Here is a 20,984-nt window from a genome sequence, read left to right as displayed (position 1 = left end):
CCAAAAAGTAGTTAATTTTCCATTAATTTTTGAGCAAATTACACCAAAGATGATTAAGTCCAGAAAACTGTGTGTAATTTCAACCAGTTTTTGTCTAATCCGGTCCTTTCTCGTGTCACTTATTCGCAGAAAAATCTTGTGATAACATACACTTAATAATTTGAGTAAATTTACCCATATCTTAAATGTGTCAATTCGACCCTGGTTAGGTAACGATATGAATAAATGAGTTATGTTGAAGTACCTCACTATTGCTTCGATTTCTGTCAATTCCTTTATAGTGTCCGAACTCGTGGTTAACCGTGACTTGCATCTTAAAATACAGCTCAGGTTTTTCGTCTGACTGCCTTTTTAACCCTCGTTTCTCGTCTGACTCTCTAGGCAGCGTCCAGTCAGATCTCTTTGCAGATTCCTCTTCAACGCCACACTTACCATGCTCTCCATTTTGATCATGTAGCAAGCTTTCCTTTGCGTACAGATATGATACCCTTTGGTCCTGATCATAGTCGATGTCGTACGTTTTGCCATTGAGAACCAGGAACCCCTGTAACTCATTGTGGCAGTACCTCAGCCTAGCTGGACTGTCCATGTCAATTTCGTCATTTCCATTTACGGTATGTACCACGTGGCCTTCGTAGAGACACTGACTGGGTGAAAGTGTCACATGACCGGCATTGTACGTGTAGGTTTGAAGTGGTGCCAGACTCAGTCGAATAGTTCCAACGTAATCATTATCTAGAGTCAGAACCCCCATGTATGGCTCACTGTCAACTTTGTGAATCAATTGAAATGATACGACATTGGAGAAAGAAATCGGGTGTTGGTTAACAACAATATTCCCACAAGAATAGGACGTTAGAAAAGTAACAGCGGTTAAAAGTGCAAGCATTTTGGTTATAATTCAGAGAAGGGAAAACTGCGTTTATAATGAGCTGCTGAATGACTCAACGCTTTCTTCATCAAATTATGACACGAGTCTGTTGACTCAATGACCTCAAAAAACGGTCCTGAGATAACCAGATCCAAGTGAGATAGTTGCAGTGTCAGTATAACAAACTAAAGAAGTTAAATAAGGTCTCCGCCATCATGTCTCAAAATTAAGAAGAACTGACTTGATAGTTTTCAAGCTATCTAGATTTATATTTAGCGTAGAAACAATATCCAGGATCATTCATGGTGTCATGAACATCATGCATCGCACACCATCAGTGCAAAATGATAAAAAACACACGTCGAACTAATTAAACTATTTTTGATATAAAATAGTAGAAAATCGTACAGCACATCTTAAATGAGCTTCTTAGATGCCATCGCAGGATCATGCAAGAACTTTTGCTTCAACCTGGATTGAACCATGAATGATCTTTGATATGATATTTGATTAAGTCAACCGGGATGTTGCAACGACGGAAAAAATGTAATTATATATGACAAATGGTTACTTATAGACTTCCCGGGTCGAAGTGTCAAAACTTTAAATCGCTCAAAGCTGTCACAATTACAATGAATGCGGCAAAACCGTGCAATAACGGATGCTTTCAGCAAGTCTGACAAAATGTCAGCTCTGAGTTCAACGCAAATGTCACAAAATCTCACCGCTTTCACCGCTAAAAATGTGGGCACTTTGCAGTGAAAATTCTTTTCTTCGCTGCTGTCGTGCGTTTTAGTGGTAGAAATGGACATTTCATGGCATCATTTTGTGGCGTTAAATTCATTAATCTTTTTTAACTCTAATTTAATTCTTTTTCTAGTTCAATTTCATAGTTAATTTTATTCATTTTTTTCTCTTCCAATTTGAAGATCAAATCTTGTCGTTCACGCCTTTTTCAATTTGTTTACTTAAATATATGATACATGGTCTGTCCACGTTGTCTACCTTACTGTTTTGCCGCCAATTTTCTCTTTAGTTGTAAATATTGCATGATCAAATTTATAAGTCAGAACTGAATACAGAACCATCAAATTTACAAGTGGGACCGTGTTCACGTGATCAGCCGTACCCGAAGCATTATTACGTGTCCCCTAACTATGAAGGTCCAAAAACCAGTATGACGATTCGCGAGGCGGAATGCGCTTCAGATTCCAATACGGACTGACTAATAAACTCTCCAAAAACACTATTGTAAAATTATATTGACCAGTGCATAAACTATTAATCTTTTATTATAAGCAATACTTCGTCTTGTTTATTTTGCTGAGGAGGAAATGTGGAATAGATGGATATTTCGTTGTATCATTTTCTGGCGCTAAATTCATTAATCTTATTTATCTCTAATTTAGTTTTTTTTCTAGTTCAATTTCGCAGTTGATTTTGTTCACTTCCAATTTGAAGATCAAATCTTGTCGTTCATGCCTTTTTCAATTTGTTTGCTTAAAGATATATGGTCTGTTCACGTTGTCTATTTTACTGTTTTTCCGACAATCTTTTTTAGTTGTAATTGTTGCATGAGCAAATTGGTGATCAAACTCTTTGTTAAAGTCTGAATTTTGTTCTTGCTGAATCTAATACAATTTTCAGTTGAATCTCTTTTATCCGAATTTCGTTCCATAAAACGCTCAGACTAAAAGAGCTACATTAAATTGATATTCTATGAACAAATCAATCGACTAAAGTGAAGCCTGTATTCACAGAGTGAAAAAAATCTAAAACTTTTCAGCGAATAGATTTAATTCATCTAACAAAGATAAAAGTGAATTCGCATCGCGCATACACTAGAAAATCGGAATAAACAATTTTGGCATATTGCTTAGGAAATCAACTAGCTAAATCAGAATTCGATTTCTGTACGACATGGCGCAGTGAGCCTGCGAATCTCGCAAGACTCCACTCTCAATCGAACCGTTTTGGGAAAGAGCTACATCTGACCCACAGATACCAATAGAAAACTGTGCGAATTAAAATGAGATAAGCCGTTCTCGCAAGAGAAAACATAACGTTAGACACTCTGCTTTAACTAAAACCGACTCATTGAAGTCTGCCACCCGAACCAAAATATGCAATTGCTCTGGAGGATGCATATAGAACTAGATCGTCAAATTCGTAATAATCAGCTGAAACTTCAATGGGAACTAAAATATCAAAAAACAACTGAAGCATGCATTCTGTGTGGAGAAAAACCGTGGACACTATGCAACCAGAAATGTGTCTCCCTTCTCTATCTTAGCATTGAAACTGGAGGACGTCGTCTCTTGACGCAGAAATTTCTACACGACAATATTTACGATCTGTCAACTCTGAAACACTGGGAAATGCTGGAAATAGCGTTCATTCGGCTGAGAAATATCACTTTTGATCGCTAGGTCTTTTTCTCCAGAAAAAAAGGGCGAAACGGTGGAGCAATTCTATAGTGATCTCAAGGAACTGGCAGAGAATTGTGATTTTGAAAATCTTGCGCAGTCAATCATTCGGGATATTTTTAACACTATCATGCTTGATGATGATATACAACAGGAACTAATAAGAGATACAGTGGAACCAGATTGAGCTCATAGCGTTGCTGTCAACATGGAGATTGGCCATCAAAATTAGCAACGATTTTCATCCAACAAAAGCAACGGAGTCAGTGCAAAACAACAATTCAATCGATTTTGCGGCGCGAATGCTCGATTGAACCAGACAAATAGAGCTACAATCAATTGCAAAATAACTGGTCTATGTAGAGGTTGTGGACAAAATTGAAAAACAGCGCATGGTAAGGTTTGCCCTGCATTGTGTAAGAAATGTAATCATTGTGGCCTGCTCAATCATTTTGCAAAGGTATATGGGAAAAAACAGAATATTTCTAAAATTCCTCACCAAAAAAATGCATCAATAATTTCAACATTTCAGAGAACACAGAACAGTCAGAAAATCAAAATGTGAATTTCATAAATTATTATGAACAATATAATTCTGAATACGATTCGTCAGACGACAAATATATTGCAATGATAGAACATAATACTCCCACCCCAATCGCTCTGCAAAACATGACAATAACTAAGGGAAAATTAGGTTGTCATTTGCTCCTCAATTCTGGCAGTGGATGTAACATAATAAATATGTCATTTGCTAAGCAAATAATGATCAACTGCATTAAAGCACAATGGTCAGAGAAAAGATCACTTGAACTTAAGTCTTTCTCAAATGATATTGTGGAAACGTTAGGAACTCTGTCAACCCCAGTAAGTTGCTATGATTGGAGAATCCCAAAAGCAAAATAAACAGTACCTGCTGACAGTTTTTGACCCATCTCAGGACGAGATTTGTTTGATCAACTTGGAATAATGTTTTCACAAAAACCTTGTCCAAAAACTGAAGAAAATGCAATTGAAACACCTCGTGTGTTAAAACAACCACTAGTGAAAAAAATTCCAGAACTAATTTCACGAATTGCAAAGTCTAAACAACACACGGTGAACTCAAAATTTCACCAAAACTATCTTGCAATTCATCAAAAGTGAAGAAAAGTGCCCATTGATCATCAACCGAAAGTAAAAATTGAACTTGAAAAATTGATAAATAAAAGACATATTGAAAAATTATTCAACTGTTCTGACCATTTCTTCATCTACCACATTGTCATTACAGTCAATGAAAACCATTCAGTCAAAATAGCTTTGAATTCAAAATTTCTAAATAAAGTAATTCGCAAGAACAAATATCAAATGCCCAACATTGACTAACTAATTCAAGCACTTTCTCAGACACTTTCGAACACGCCGCGAGAAACAGCTTTTTTACAACATTAGATTTGCAATACTCATACAGACAACTTAATCTTCACGCTGATACGGCTCGGCATTGCCAATTCAATATTTTCAGCGGTGATATAATAGGCGCTTATCGATTCAAAACCGGCCTTTATGGGTTGACTGATATGCCGGCCGAATTTCAAAAAGCTGTAGATTGTACACTCGCTGGTCGCAAAATTACATTTTGTTTTCTGGACTATATATCAACGGTGAGTATTGGTCGAATTGACGATCATTTAGATCTTGTGAGAAAATGAATAATTAAACTCGATCAAGAAAGTCTTCGCATCAATTTGTCTAAATGTCATTTCGCAAAAGATCAATTTGAATGGCTCGGTCATCGCATTACGCAATCAGGAATAATCCCATTGTCAAATAAATTTAATGCAATTTAGCAAATCACGTCACCAACGAACTTAAAAAAAGTTGCGGTCTTTTATGGGATCTGTTCATCACTTAGGTAAATTTAAACCTAATTTGTCTCAATTTTGGCACTCCCTTCGAACGTTTTTGAAAAAATTCTTAATTTGTCTCTATCGATGAGCATGAACAAAAATTTAACGTAATTAAAAAAATTGCAGAATCAGCAGAAAATAAACATTTTAATCCAGAACTTGAAATGCGAATTAAATGTGACGCATCTAGAAAGAGTTTGGGCTGCGCACTCGAGCAGCAAACTTCAGATGGCTGGCATACAGTAGCATTCGCCTCGCGTTTTTTGAATTCCGTTGAAGACCGTTACAGTATCAATGAACTCGAGCTATTGAGAGTAGTCTGGTCTATTGAACATTTTAAATATTATCTTTACGTTAAACCTTTACGGTCATAAAGGATCATAGAGCATTTTTGTCCATAATCAGAGGAAATAGTGCCAACAATTTTTATAATAGTCGCCTTACACAATGAGTTGATCGTCTTTTACTTTTTGACTTTTCGATCGAAAATCTTCCTGGTTCGAAAATGGGATTAGTTGATTACTTTTCACGTGAACCACAGCAAAAAGCTGTAAATATCTAGACTTACGACGAGCATTTTATAGTTGCTAAATTAGACACTACTAAACGGAGCGCGAAACGCTTTTTGTTAAACACAAAAAAGTTATGGATTTTGCTGAGCGAAATACGCTCATAAAATTTGAAGCAAATATTTTAAATTCCAGCAGTTAATTTAATTTAGGCAGTGAATTTTCAACGCGAAATCGTGAATATCCGAAAAATACGATTAATGACAACACTATTAGCGAATTAACACCATTTTAGTGTAATTCTTCTACCATAAACGAGACAACCACATTCCAAACTCGCTTTTTGCCTTTAATCGCTCTCCGGATCAGTTGAATCAACATTTCTCAAATCTTAGGCCAATTGCTAAATATTTCCGAACAGTACTCATGATATCACAGTGAGATGAAGAAACGCTATCCCAAATCAAGCAAACAACACCGTTGAAAGTTCGCTTTGCAGTTGAAGCCGGCACATCAACAGCACCACCCGCGCCCTCAACATCGGGGACCGACACCACAAATGCCACCAACACGCCATCCAGTGGCGACCTGTAGACGGATGCATCCAACTTTGCACTTTCGAAAATCCTTTCGAGTACTCTCACGGCCAGCCTGATATTGAAAGATGCCATACTTAAGGAGGTGAGGGGTTGTGTCAATACATGGAACGAGTACCGCTGCCGCCAAATAAGTCATTACATCCAAAGCTTCTGGAAAGACCTACATGTGAAGAATGGCTGTTTTTGTGTGGACGATCGAATCGCCATTCCCAACACCATCAAGGATGCGTGTTTCGAAGCCATCCACGCCACACACCCCGGGAGTTTGGGGGTGACAGATATGGCGGTGCAAGCAACGTGGCCGTTCATGCATCGGGATCTTCTCTCTAAGACGGCCAAGTGTAATCCCTGCGTCAAGACTGGTGAAACTTCAAACCCTCAAAATTCTATCAAACCCTCAAGTAAATGGGCACCACTAAAATTATGTAAAGTGCCCAATGAAGAAGTTGATCAACTTGGAATAACGTTTTCACAAAAACCTTGTCCAAAAATTGAAGAAAATGCAATTGAAACACCTCGTGTGTTAAAACAACCACTAGTGAAAAAAATTCCAGAACTAATTTCACGAATTGCAAAGTCTAAACAACACACGGTGAACTCAAAATTTCACCAAAACTATCTTGCAATTCATCAAAAGTGAAGAAAAGTGCCCATTGATCATCAACCGAAAGTAAAAATTGAGCTTGAAAAATTGATAAATAAAAGACATATTGAAAAATTATTCAACTGTTCTGACCATTTCTTCACCTACCACATTGTCATTACAGTCAATGAAAACCATTCAGTCAAAATAGCTTTGAATTCAAAATTTCTAAATAAAGTAATTCGCAAGAACAAATATCAAATGCCCAACATTGACTAACTAATTCAAGCACTTTCTCAGACACTTTCGAACACGCCGCAAGAAACAGCTTTTTTACAACATTAGATTTGCAATACTCATACAGACAACTTAATCTTCACGCTGATACGGCTCGGCATTGCCAATTCAATATTTTCAGCGGTGATATAATAGGCACTTATCGATTCAAAACCGGCCTTTATGGGTTGACTGATATGCCGGCCGAATTTTAAAAAGCTGTAGATTGTACACTCGCTGGTCGCAAAATTACATTTTGTTTTCTGGACTATATATCAACAGTGAGTATTGGTCGAATTGACGATCATTTAGATCTTGTGAGAAAATGAATAATTAAACTCGATCAAGAAAGTCTTCGCATCAATTTGTCTAAATGTCATTTCGCAAAAGATCAATTTGAATGGCTCGGTCATCGCATTACGCAATCAGGAATAATCCCATTGTCAAATTGATGCAATTTAGCAAATCACGTCACCAACGAACTTAAAAAAGTTGCGGTCTTTTATGGGATCTGTTCATCACTTAGGTAAATTTATACCTAATTTGTCTCAATTTTGGCACTCCCTTCGAACGTTATTGAAAAAATTCTTAATTTGTCTCTATCGATGAGCATGAACAAAAATTTAACGTAATTAAAAAAATTGCAGAATCAGCAGAAAATAAACATTCTAATCCAGAACTTGAAATGCGAATTAAATGTGACCCATCTAGAAAGAGTTTGGGCTGCGCACTCGAGCAGCAAACTTCAGATGGCTGGCATACAGTAGCATTCGCCTCGCGTTTTTTGAATTCCGTTGAAGACCGTTACAGTATCAATGAACTCGAGCTATTGAGAGTAGTCTGGTCTATTGAACATTTTAAATATTATCTTTACGTTAAACCTTTACGGTCATAAAGGATCATAGAGCATTTTTGTCCATAATCAGAGGAAATAGTGCCAACAATTTTTATAATAGTCGCCTTACACAATGAGTTGATCGTCTTTTACTTTTTGACTTTTCGATCGAAAATCTTCCTGGTTCGAAAATGGGATTAGTTGACTACTTTTCACGTGAACCACAGCAAAAAGCTGTAAATATCTAGACTTACGACGAGCATTTTATAGTTGCTAAATTAGACACAACTAAACGGAGCGCGAAACGCTTTTTGCTAAACACAAAAAAAATTATGGATTTTGCTGAGCGAAATACGCTCATAAAATTTGAAGCAAATATTTCAAATTCCAGCAGTTAATTTAATTTAGGCAGTGAATTTTCAACGCGAAATCGTGAATATCCGGAAAATACGATTAATGACAACACTATTAGCGAATTAACACCATTTTAGTGTAATTCTTCTACCATAAACGAGACAACCACATTCCAAACTCGCTTTTTGCCTTTAATCGCTCTCCGGATCAGTTGAATCAACATTTCTCAAATCTTAGGCCAATTGCTAAATATTTCCGAACAGTACTCATGATATCACAGTGAGATGAAGAAACGCTATCCCAAATCAAGCAAACAACACCGTTGAAAGTTCGCTTTGCAGTTGAAGCCGGCCCATCAACAGCACCACCCGCGCCCTCAACATCGGGGACCGACACCACAAATGCCACCAACACGCCATCCAGTGGCGACCTGTAGACGGATGCATTCAACTTTGCACTTTCGAAAATCCTTTCGAGTACTCTCATGGCCAGCCTGATTTTGAAAGATGCCATACTTAAGGAGGTGAGGTGTTGTGTCAATACATGGAACGAGTACCGCTGCCGCCAAATAAGTCATTATATCCAAAGCTTCTGGAAAGACCTACATGTGAAGAATGGCTGTTTTTGTGTGGACGATCGAATCGCCTTTCCCAACTCCATCAAGGATGCGTATGTCGAAGCCAACCACGCCACACACCCCGGGAATTTGGGGGTGACAGATATGGCGGTGCAAGCAACGTGGCCGTTCATGCATCGGGATCTTCTCTCTAAGACGGCCAAGTGTAATCCCTGCGTCAAGACTGGTGAAACTTCAAACTCTATCAAACCCTCAAGTAAATGGGCACCACTAAAATTATGTAAAGTGCCCAATGAAGAAGTTGAAATAGATTTTGGCGGACCAATCTATAACAAAAAACATGAAGAGGTTTGTTTCCTTCCATGTATAGACCATTTCTGTAAATTTCCAACAGCAGAAGTATTTGACAGAGCAAATGCACAAAATATTTTGAAATTTCTTCAAATCTAGGTTTTGCTGCATGCATTCCTCGGATGATAAGATTAGATCAAGCACAGTGTCAAATCGGTCAGCAAATTAAAGCTTTTTGATTTTGTAATCAAAATAATATACAGTTAATTGAGGCTCCAATGCACGATCAAAGAGCGATTAGTTTAATTGAGAGGCTAATACAAACAATCAAAAGTCCATTCGCTTGTATTAAGACCGCGGCGCAAAACAAGTTTAATTTGAAAGCGTCAATAAATAATTTTTTATCAATTTCGTATAAGCCGTCAAAAGACAATCAACCTTTCGCCATTTGAAGCGCATTTTGGACGAAAGGCCAATAAACATTTAAGCAATATTTCAACTGAACCTAATCCTAATACTTTAACATATAAACCAATTTAAAGTAAATATTTTCACCTGCAGACAGCACGCTGGGACGAACTGATATCGGACGAGCAGTGGGTTGGCGAGACCAGAAGTGATGTTGAGTTTGAGAAACAGCGGGACACAATTAGTAAAGTTGATAGAAAGCTCTGCAACGAAGATCCAGGTAAGAAACCCCGCATTATGCTCCATCCAAGTATCCAGCCAAAAAGAAGCCCAAATCGAAAAGATCCAAAAAAAATTTAGACGGACTGTACGAAGTACTGGCCCCAGGTTCATCAGTCATCAAAACTCTTAATTATACTCCCATAATCAAACAGACCGGCAAAAACGGGATGGCAATTAGGAATTCGGACCTTGCTAAGTTCGGCCCTTAAGTCTAACGACAAATAGACCTAAAATTTTACGCGGGGCGCAGACCAAAAAAATCTCAACCGGGGAAGGCCACGGAGGAATTAATCAACCGACATGCGAAAGACGCCAAACGGAAAATTGAGGGCGACAAAAAAAATCAAGCACAGACGCATCAACGACCATACCAATTGTGTTTCGTCTATTCATTCTAACGTGTCTCGAGCACTACGAGTTAGAAAGCCTACCAGAACCGAAAAAATTAGTTGTAACCGCGCCGCCAAAACCACCATCCGAAATAGCAACTGATTTCGCGCTGCCAATGAAGCTTCCAAAAATTTCAAGTGTAATTGCGAAACCCCTAAGTCGGCCTAAACGCAAGGCAGTTATGAGAGCTACAACAACCACTCAACCATCACGAAAACGAGAAAGATCATCACCATCGATCACTGAATCAGATGAGTCTATGGTCTTCGCTCAAACTTGCCCCCCAAATCTGTTGGGAAGCAGCGCACCATCAAAACAGAAAAGACTCCAAATGCTAAAAGAACAGCAAAAAAAGAACCAATTTATAATTTCTACAATTAAGAACACCGCTGCCCGTAATCAAAATAGTGAACCATCAAATTTACAAGTGGGACCGTGTTCACCTGATCAGCCGTACCCAACTTCGTCTTGTTTGTTTCGCTGAGGAGGAAATGTGGTATAGATGGATATTTCATTGTATTATTTTGCGGCGCTAAATTCATTAATCTTTTTTAGTTCTAATTTAGTTCTTTTTCTAGTTTAATTTCGTAGTTAAAGTTGTTCACTTCCAATGTGAAGATTAAATCTTGTCGTTCATGCCTTTTTCAATTTGTTTACTTAAAGATACATGGTCTGATCACGATGTCTATTTTACTGTTTTGCCGCCAATTTCGTTTTTAGTTGTAATTGTTGCATGATCAAATTGGTGATCAAACTCTTTGTTAAACACCGAACTTTTTCTGCTGAATCTAATACAATTTTCAGTTGAATCTCTTTTATCCGAATTTTTTTCCGCAAAACGCTCAGACTAAAAGAGCTACATTAAATTGATAAGTGAAACCTGTATTCGCAGAGCGAATACCATCCAAAACTTTTCCGCGAGTAGATTTAATTCATCTAACAAAGATAAGTGTGAATTCGCATCGCGCATACACTGGAAAATCAAAAAGAACAGTTTTGGCAATTCGCCTAGCATATCAACTAGCTAAAACAGAATACGATTTCTCTACGACAGCTGTCGTGTAGATTTTAGAAGTCGGTTGGTAGATTTTCTGTTTTGCTAGGCTAAAATAATATAATTTGGCCGATTTCGATCCGCAAAATCCCTCAATATTCTGTCGATGAACTTTAATTGTGTTTGATACTCTTTTTCTGTTGCATTCACACCGCGAATGATGACTCTCAATTTTAAAAGGTTGCTCGCTTAGAGAATTACGCTTTTTTTAATTAATCTGAGTTAGCGTCATTTTGCCTATCAAAGTGGAGTTTTGAAGAGAATCGACTGAATACTAGATTGCCGAAAAATGGTTTACAAGAACTAACAATATTAACAAAGCATAATCAGCAATTTGATCACGAAAACAAATCACTCAATAAATGAACACAAATTGGTTAATTTTTCAAAAGAATAAGGTTGGTTGCCAAATGAAAAGACAATGCGTGGCTTTCCTTTCTTTCTTCGTGGCTTTTTCCTTTCTTCGTGGCTTTCAATTTTTTCCTTTTTCTAAATAATGGAAGCGTATTCATCAGTCGTTCTAAGTTCTTTTTATGACAGATGATTCTGGCACCAACCGTCTAAATTACTGTTCGATCAGTTGATGCGTGGTTGGTTCTTCACAATTATGAGAGCCAGGAACGACTCAGTACGCAGAAAGGGCATTCCATTTTCTTGTTGTGAAATCATTCACGTTTTAGTTGCGGTTTTAGTTGTTTCCTTTTTTTACGGCAACCTGTGTAAGTTTTTTGGGGCCACTTTCCCTCCTCAATCTCTTCGTGTGCTCTCAACCCACTGTTCTTCTGGTACACGCTCATCCCATCTGACTGTTTCAAAATTTATTTTTTCTTTAAAACTTGGTTTTTTTTTAAAGTTTTTGGACAGGTTCCGTACTTATATTACTAAGGGAATATTTGCCTTCCGTCCAAAATGTGGTCCAAGTATTTCTTTTGAATATAAGTTTGCAGTCGATAACTTATCGAATTTAGAGATGCTTTTAAATTGAAGTGCTGTTGTGTAGCAGTTTTAATGCATGTTAAACTGTTTTTAACTTGGTTGTAACAGTCCTTTCTCTACCGAATAACCAATCGTTCTGTTGCCGTAAATTGGGGCTTCAATTCAATTAATGCTGTTCTGATTAAAGGAAATTTATATTGCTGGCCAGTTTGGATTTTAGCTTGATCGGGTCTAATTTTGAGCGGTATGCGGTGCAACAAAAATTAGATCTGAAGTATATTTTGAAAATTATTCTCATTTGCTCTATCAAAAAATTCGTCTTTTTGAAATCTTGAGAATCGACCAATACTTGCCAAAAAGACACTTATTAAGGCTTTCTCGTTGTATAGATTTGGTAGGGCAATTCTTTTGTCAACACAGATGCACCCATTCGTCACATGCACGTCCTTTCACTAGCTATTTGCGTACTGGGAAATTTGACGTCATCTGTCACCATTGTCTGTGAGGATGTTGTCACGAACTTCCTGAAGAATTGCATATTTTGTCCGGAAGGCTAGCCAATAGTGAGCGGGAAAAGAATTTTTGAGAGGGTGAAGATATATGCATCATTGTATACATTGTCACTCGTCAATGATTTGTTTTTTGCTAAGGTGGCGTCTGTTCCGGATTTGGATGGTGTGGCTTTTGTCTGCTGTTCATGGTCAGTCTTCATCTGAGAATCTAACTTTCAAGTGGGTTATTTTCTCCAATGTGCAAGGGAATTTCTCTTTTGGAGTTAGAAAAAGTAAAGAAGTTTTCAAAACGCTGGGCATTGCTGTTTTAATTGGAATTCGGACAGACTGGTTAGTAGAATTGAATGAAACAGAAGGCCTAACAGAAGTCTTGTATTTGGTACAATAAAACTATAAATTCATTTAGTGGTTTTTTTGGACTTAATTTTTTCGCTTTTAGGATTACTTGGATTATCTGAATCTCGCGCCTTGAATTTTCTTGGTTTTCTGTGCTGTTTTCTCTTGTTTGTTTAACAGCTTAATCGGCATCAATTTGCACTGCGAAGATGAAGTAGTTTTGTGTATCTGATAATACTATTTCCGCAAATCACTTGATTAAGTCTATCTTTAAACCAAAAAATTGCTTACGTAGTTTTATATGCTACATCTTGTTGCAGATCACGCAAAATATAATCCAATAAAACCATTTTGCGAATCGTTAAATGATCAATAGCAAAACCAAATAGTAAAAATCTATACACCCATCTTGTAAGGCAACTGTTATATGATCTATCTGTTCTGTTTTTACAAATGAGATTTAATAAAGCTCTGTGATCAGTTATGACCTGAAAGGCTGTGCCATAAAGACAAAAATTAAAGTTTTCATATGACCAAATCACCCACTTAATATCTAATTCATTAGGAAGAATAAAGTACTTCTTATGAATTCAGGAAAAGCGGCGCGAATTCGACGCTTTGCCAGCCGTCAGCATTACGCTTATCAAGTGCTGCTCCAAAGCCTTTTCTCGAGGCGTCGTCTTTTGGACGAGTTTTTGACTTAGGAGCTAAATGTTTTTTAAACGTTTTCGCTTTTTTGTCGAGAAATGTTTTTCATGCTCATCGTTTTCACTGAATATTGAGTTTTCCTTTATCAATTGTTTCAGAATATAATAGAGTTGTGACCAGTTTGGTATATTTATCCTAAATTATTTTCTAGCATTCTGAATGTTCCCACATTTTCTAGGTTTTTGATGGGGGACTTTGTGATTTTTGTGAAAATCTCACTCTTTGATTTCTCGATAAACCAATTCCACGAATTAAATTTGGAAATTTCCTCTTTTTGTGAATTGATAGTTGATAGCATTAAATTCTTTCGAAGATGATAGTTGTTTTTTTTACAATTCATTCTCAATTAACCATTGAGATTACAATCAATTACAGATTTAAATGTTTTTGCGAAAACAAGCAGTTCTGCACGCTGTATTTGCCATTTTTTGTTCCTAATCGTTGGTTGTAACGTACCTAAAGTATCGACTGTGTCATTTGGAAATGATTTCAGCTCTGGAAGAAGTTTTGGACCGTTTTGCTTCTTCGCAGTTTTACTTCCCGTAATTTGCAAGTGAAATTGGTCCCAGAGTCAAGTAGCAAAGTGCAGTTGCTAATTCCTATGATTACTTGCATGTTTTCTGGTGCAATTTTATTCGGAGCACTATTTGTTGCAAGAATTGCAATGAGAATCGTATTGTCCATTGTAAACTTTTAAGCAAATAGAGTTCAAAAAAAATCGAAAATTTCCGTGCTTACGGGTTTGTTAACTCTTTGAAACCAAAATGATACCTTTCTTAACAATAATGATGCTTAGTTGTTTGTGGTTTTCGAACTAGTTCCTTATTTAATGCAAGTGCCACTCGTTTCTCGATTGAAGTCATTTCGAGAGTTGTTGTGTTTCTTGCGGTCTTGCAATGCAAAATCTGTGGTAGGATTGTACTGCCTTTGTATTATTTGGTTTGCTAGGAAAATATCACTGCATTTCTCAGTGGGTTCTCAGGTGCGACCCTGTAACATAGCAACTCTCTTTGGATGTCATCGTCAAGCAAGTTCATAATGAAGATTGCTCGAAAGGTTTTTTACCGTTGTCAAAACTAGAATTTTCAGCGAATTCGTTAAGGATATTGTAGAACTAATCCATAGTTCCGCTTTTTGTTTTTGCGAAGATGAAGCAATCAAAAATCATTTTTCGCGGACGAAAGAACGCAAAGTCAAATACACCTCACAATTTTTGTGTCGTCAATTTGTAGATATCATAATGGGGACGTTTTTGCCCAAGAATGCGTCTTCCTTCTGTTCCTATTTCGAATTATAGTACTTAAACACTTTTCTAGTTACACATTGTCCACAATTGTTCTCAACAAAGGATCCCCACTTCAACTTCAGTTGTTTTCTCGCAATTGAAATCCTATTGGAGCTTCAATTGACTATCACGAATTATTCGTTCTCTTCCGGTGTTTTCTATTAGAGCTTAAATTGGTTCACCATATTTAAATTCTTGAGGAATTTTCAATATGAAGAATTTATTTTCTAGAAATGTGTCCAAAGTAAAGTGATGTTTTCACAGGCCAATGGGGCCAATTTTAGTTGAAAGCGCAGAATCTCCCATCTGATAGGTGGCTCAGCAGTTGATCATTCTTAAAATTTTTTAATGTGGTGCGTTTGTGGATTCACGGCATGCGGGCTGCCCCCTTTCGTGTGTAGTGTCCGTCAGTTTGTAGTTTTGCCTATTTGCGGGGCAAATATCAGGATTGTTGTGTTTGGCAAAAATCTAGTTTGTCGTTAAAAATTAATCATGTTTGATACCTTTCTTCTTTTGTGCACCGCGAATGACGACCGACAGTTTTAATTTTTATCCGCATTGAGATTTACACTTTTATTGTTTAATCTGAGATAGCTTCAATTTGCCTATCAAAATGCAGGTTTGACGAGAGTTAGTTGAATAGTTTCTTTCAGAACAAAAGATTATATTTACAAGAATAGCGATGTATGATCAGAACGCAGATCATTAAAACAATTCAAGCAATTAAGCAACAATTATGGTTAAACCGAGTAATTTGAAAAGATTGAAATAAAACATCAAATGAACAGACAATGACTCATACAAACAAATGGAACATTCTGACTAAAAATTTGAACAATTTGAAGATGGGAGGAAGTGCAAGTTTGAAAACTAAAATAATCAGGTTCTTCAGAAAGCATCAAAAAACTAAAATAAATCAATGAGGCTCGATAAAGTGTGGTCGCACTTGATTTTCCCACACGCGCTCATCTACATTTTCCATAGTAATTGTCAATCAAATGAAAAAATAATCAAAAATAGATGTTTGAGACTAAAAAAAGCTACACAAACTACTAATTGAACTATATAATAATATGCCTCAAAGCAATGCTCACGAGATCTCACACCAATAATACGCTCACGAGGAAAAATAAACCAGAAAATAAGCAAAAAAAATGCGGCATAAATTCAAGAACAAACTAAAATGCACCCCGTTACAACGTCAAAATACAATCAGAAGAAGCCTTAAATACAAAGATTTACCTTTTCGATACTACAAAGCAGATGGGAACTTAAATTAAATAGACTAGGTAATAAATTGACAATAAGTAACAATAATGATGCGAAATTCAAAAAATCAACTAATATTTGTTGAACCAATTATTTCCATACGTCTTAAAAATTGTTATTTTAAGGAATCAATTGTTAATGAATTTACTAAAATGTCATTACAAAACCATTAGATGCTGCCAAGAACGCAAATTAGTGAAGCCATTAAAATCTTTTGGTGTTATCTGGTTTTTATGTTTTTTGTTTCAAATGTTAATTAAACTATTCATATGATGGAAAATTACGTGTCAATAGTTTTTCAAACGATTGTTTCACAAACGCTGAGCTGTTTTTTCTTGAATTTACGTTTGGCAAGTCGGTGTATGTTTTAGTTTGTAAATAACGACGACCAAATACCAATGTTCCTGTCTTCAGAAGTAACTAACATCATTTTTTGATGAGAAAGCGCTGTTGTTTTTGTAAGTGATGTCAATGTTTCTATGCTGCTAACAAATGATGCGTCAAGAAATTGGATTTATGTTTTGGGATGAATTTGGTTTGAAACAGCAAGTTACTGTGCCTACTGACAGAAGTGATGGGGTTTTAGACCAAGTTATAACATCGGAGGAGGTTGAAGTATTAGAACCTCTTTCGAATTTCATCACAAGCTCTGATAACGGAGTAGTGCCCTTTGACTTTTTGCCAAAGCACAAGACGTTAGCTATAAAGGTGGCCTCATGCAGAAAATGACGAAATTTTGACATGAGAAAATTTTGATTTGCAGAAATTATTGTTGCTTCAATTGACAAAGATAATCTGAAAAAAGCTTAGAATAGTTTTTTCATGAATGAAGTGAGGTAATAAGTCCATTTTCTGAAAACTAATTTTGGTTTGAGATCAAGCAAGCCCTTTCTTTGACGATGAGATAAGAATGATAAAACGATCCAGAAGAATGGAATTTCCCAAGCCATAACGGGTTTCATATTTGAGTATTGGAGTATTTCAAAAAATAAGGAAATACCTCAAAAAAAGAATACCTCAAAAATGTGTCGCTACTAAAAACAACCTTGTTAGGTATTCTATGGTGCAGCAACTCTTGGGAAAAAATATTGTTGCACTGCGCAGTCACTAGGAGAGCCTGAATGTTTACCAAAGGACGTAAATGCTTTTCTCGTTTAAAAAATAGAAACCGTATTAGTTTCAACACCTCTAACGAAGGGTCTCAAAACGAATGAATGACAAATAACTACCCTGGAAACTTTTCAGTTTTTTAAACTGAGCGATATTACGGCACCAAGTGATGTAATACCAATAAGGATATGTAAAGCTGTTTCAACAGAGTCTCAGGGCTACTTGATTGCGTTAATTATTTAACTCTCCGGACAGGATATTTTCCAAATCAATTCAAACAAGACGTCGTGAAGCAGTTCATAAAGAAATTCAAGCTTGATCCTGATTTGTTGTCGAAAATGGATGTCTTAATGGTGACGTTAAAGTTAAGAGGGGTGTGCCACAAGGGTCGGTCCTTGGTCCCTTACTTTTTTCTTGTTACTCTGCAACGAACGATCAACTTTTTTGTTCAAAATCATTTCATTGGCTCCGTAAATGTTGTCAATAAGAGATCAATACAAACATCGGTCCTAGTTGATTTAATTACAGTTTAAGTGTTATCAGGTGTCGACTATTGTAATTCGCCTAAATACGGTCTGCCAAACCTTTTGATAGCAAAACTTCTTCGAAAAATAAACTCTGGCGCGTGTTTGATTTTTCAATTTTCACCTTCAACACCAACCTCGTCGTATCTGAATATGCGCATTGCTTTGTACATCAGCCTGGCAATTTCCCACTATATTTATCGGAACAAATGAAACGAAACCCGATGGTTAGGTCTTAATATGTCTAAATTTTACTTGTTTTCAAATTTCGCTCTAAATTTGGAAGAAGTTCGTTGTTGAGTGACCCACTCAACAGCGACATGCCGTCGCCGTTGAGTGGAATAAGCTCTCTTTTGAGTTGAAACTTATACCATCAGAAAATTCATTCAGGCAAAAACTGAGAACTCATCTCTTTTAATTTTTTGTTCTCTGGAGATTTTACTTGGTACCTAATTCAATAATAAAAATAACAATTGGGATCAGTTGTTTCGCGAATGTGCTTTAAGAAGAGAAAAAGGAACACAAATATTGACAACTAATTAAATTTTTATGAAATCGCAGAAATTTCAACTAACAAAACATCACTTATGACAAACAATCAATAGCCACTTTAATATTTGAAGTAGAGGGAAGAGGAGCTGGCCTCTCGATAATGCGCATTAGATACAAGTTTACAAATATAACAACAAAAACTAAAACTTATTTAAAAAATGTTATAAAACAAATAAAATCATGAACATAAAGATACTTGCTATAAACTTGCTGCATTGACTGACCTCTTTTGTTCAACACTCAGTTATAAGCTTATAAGACCTCTCTGCTTCATACGACAACATAAAGTAAAAAAAAAACAGGAAAAAACAGCAAATTGAAAAAAAAAAGAGAGAAAAAATTGTCGATGCCATTAAAATATGAACTTTCCGTTTAAAACTTTTTCATTTTCTATTTTTTTTACAACAATGGAATTTTTTGTAACAATATCTCTTCAAAAAAATATGATCAATTGTAATGAAATCACGAAATTTTTGAGAAAATCCGTAAAATCAAAGCCATTAATTTCAATAGCTTAAAACTGAAACCAATAAATAAAAAATTTCAAAAAGTTAGGCCTCGATGGAAAGTCAATAGTTTTTGTCGGTCCTAAATCTTCAATAACTCATCAAAATAAGTCGTATGACTTTGAAAACGACAACAAATACCGGCAAAAACCAAAAAACCCGTAGAAAAAAGCAAGAATACATTGTCGGAGCCATTAAAACCATGCGTTTTTCTCTGCGAACTTTATCTATGATCAATTGAAAGTCTTTTCTGCGCCAATGGTAACTGGCAATTATACGATAGTGTGATAAGATTACAAACGTAACCAAAATTTCAAAAAAAAATCAGCAAAATTTGTTTGAAAAAATTATGAAAAATTGTGGCATCCAAGTCACAAAAACAATAGTTATAAGATAAAACCGCTAACGCGATAATTATGATTACAGTGGAATGTCAGCGGTTGCTGTTAACAGTGAGACTGACTTACAGTTCACAGAACCAATTTTAAAATCGGGTAATAAACAAAAAACATTTTCTCGAAAGATGATTTTTAAAGTGTTAACAGATATTAGCTGTACCACTCAAAACACTATAGAGGTTCACTTACTGTTCTTTATGAAGCCTATTTCACTTTAAGTTAACGAGTTTGTGTCATAGGACTACAAAACTTTAATACAATCTCTAAAAGGAAATCAAAGTTTCAAAAAAATAACGAAAACTCAGAGAGATATGAAAAAGAGCGATTCCCCAAAACCAAAATATTTGTTCAATTGGCATCATTTGACTGTAAATTCAGTTTGACATGAACAAAACTTGGATTCGAAAATTGACTAGTCTCTAAGTGACTTGGAAAAAATCAAAAAAATTTTAAGTGGTCTTTAAAATATCAGTTCTCATTTAGAAATCAATTTTTTGTAGTAAACTTCCCTATGAGACAAAAACTACCCTTTCTATAGCCTTGTTAGAAACATAAGATTGTTCCATTTGTATATAATGTAATTTTTAATTGATATTTTTATAGAAAAAAGACTTAATTTGAACAAAAAAGTGAACAAAATTATGCCAAACATCACGTGTTCACACAAAACTTTAAACCTCGATAACTCCTCGAAAAACACGAAATTCAAAAAAAATATAATTAATTCCGAACTCTACGCTGGACGAGCTTTTTAATGATACCACTCATATTTCTCTGCGATGAGTATATCGATCGTCCAAAATTGTCTGAACAAAAAAAACCCATTTGAGTATATAGTTCCCCCCCCATAAGTGGGGTCGGAACAATTAAGAAATTATGGTAAATGAGCTTCAGCAATTAACAGAAATTTGATCAAAAGTGTACTCTTGTACCACAACTGTTAAATTCCGATACTTACAATATCTTAATGACAACACCTCGACCCGGAGTTGATTGTAATGAAAGCAAACTGCAACTAGAAAAACCCAATGCAACCCGAGTTTCTGTTAAACACCAATTTCTACACAACCGTATCATAAACAAAAAAATTCAATCATGATGCCATTTGTTGTGATAAGTTCGGCAAAAAGGTAAAGACAAAAATAAGCGAGTGCCCTGATCCGCAAGGACGCTAGAATTTAAGCTGATCTGTTTTTAATAAACTTTGAGACACGAAGGTTGCTGCTTGTGAAAATATCTTCTAATAAAAAATGTTCGAAGGGCGTTTCAGCAACTTATGATCAAGTAACTGAAGGCAGACGACTTATCGGCGAAGTACTTGGTTGATCTAACGCCAACTTTGCTCTCTAATACTCATTTAAATACAACGTGCATTCAACATTTAAATGTTCTCTGTTTTACATATGCTCTCTAACTGTTAGACGCAGTTTTTCTTACTGGCTGAACAGAATTTAAAAAGAAAACACAGCAAATGAACATGAGAGAGAATCGAGCAAAAACG

General features: G+C 36.1%; 1 protein-coding gene across 1 annotated transcript; it reads right to left on the bottom strand.

Annotated features, from left to right (window-relative positions):
- Window positions 1-205: 205 nt before the first annotated feature.
- LOC142337043 (uncharacterized) lies at window positions 206-20,792 on the bottom strand. The gene is made up of 2 exons (XM_075386135.1): window positions 20,695-20,792; window positions 206-1,056 (listed from the first exon to the last, which is right to left on the bottom strand). The coding sequence occupies exon 2, from the start codon at window positions 887-889 to the stop codon at window positions 206-208; it is 684 nt and encodes a 227-aa protein (XP_075242250.1). The 5' UTR covers window positions 890-1,056; window positions 20,695-20,792.
- Window positions 20,793-20,984: the final 192 nt, after the last annotated feature.

Source organism: Convolutriloba macropyga, chromosome 1 (assembly GCF_964194025.1).
Source record: "Convolutriloba macropyga chromosome 1, txConMacr16.3, whole genome shotgun sequence".
NCBI lineage: Eukaryota > Metazoa > Xenacoelomorpha > Acoela > Convolutidae > Convolutriloba > Convolutriloba macropyga.
This window is presented reverse-complemented; position numbering and strand designations above follow the sequence as displayed.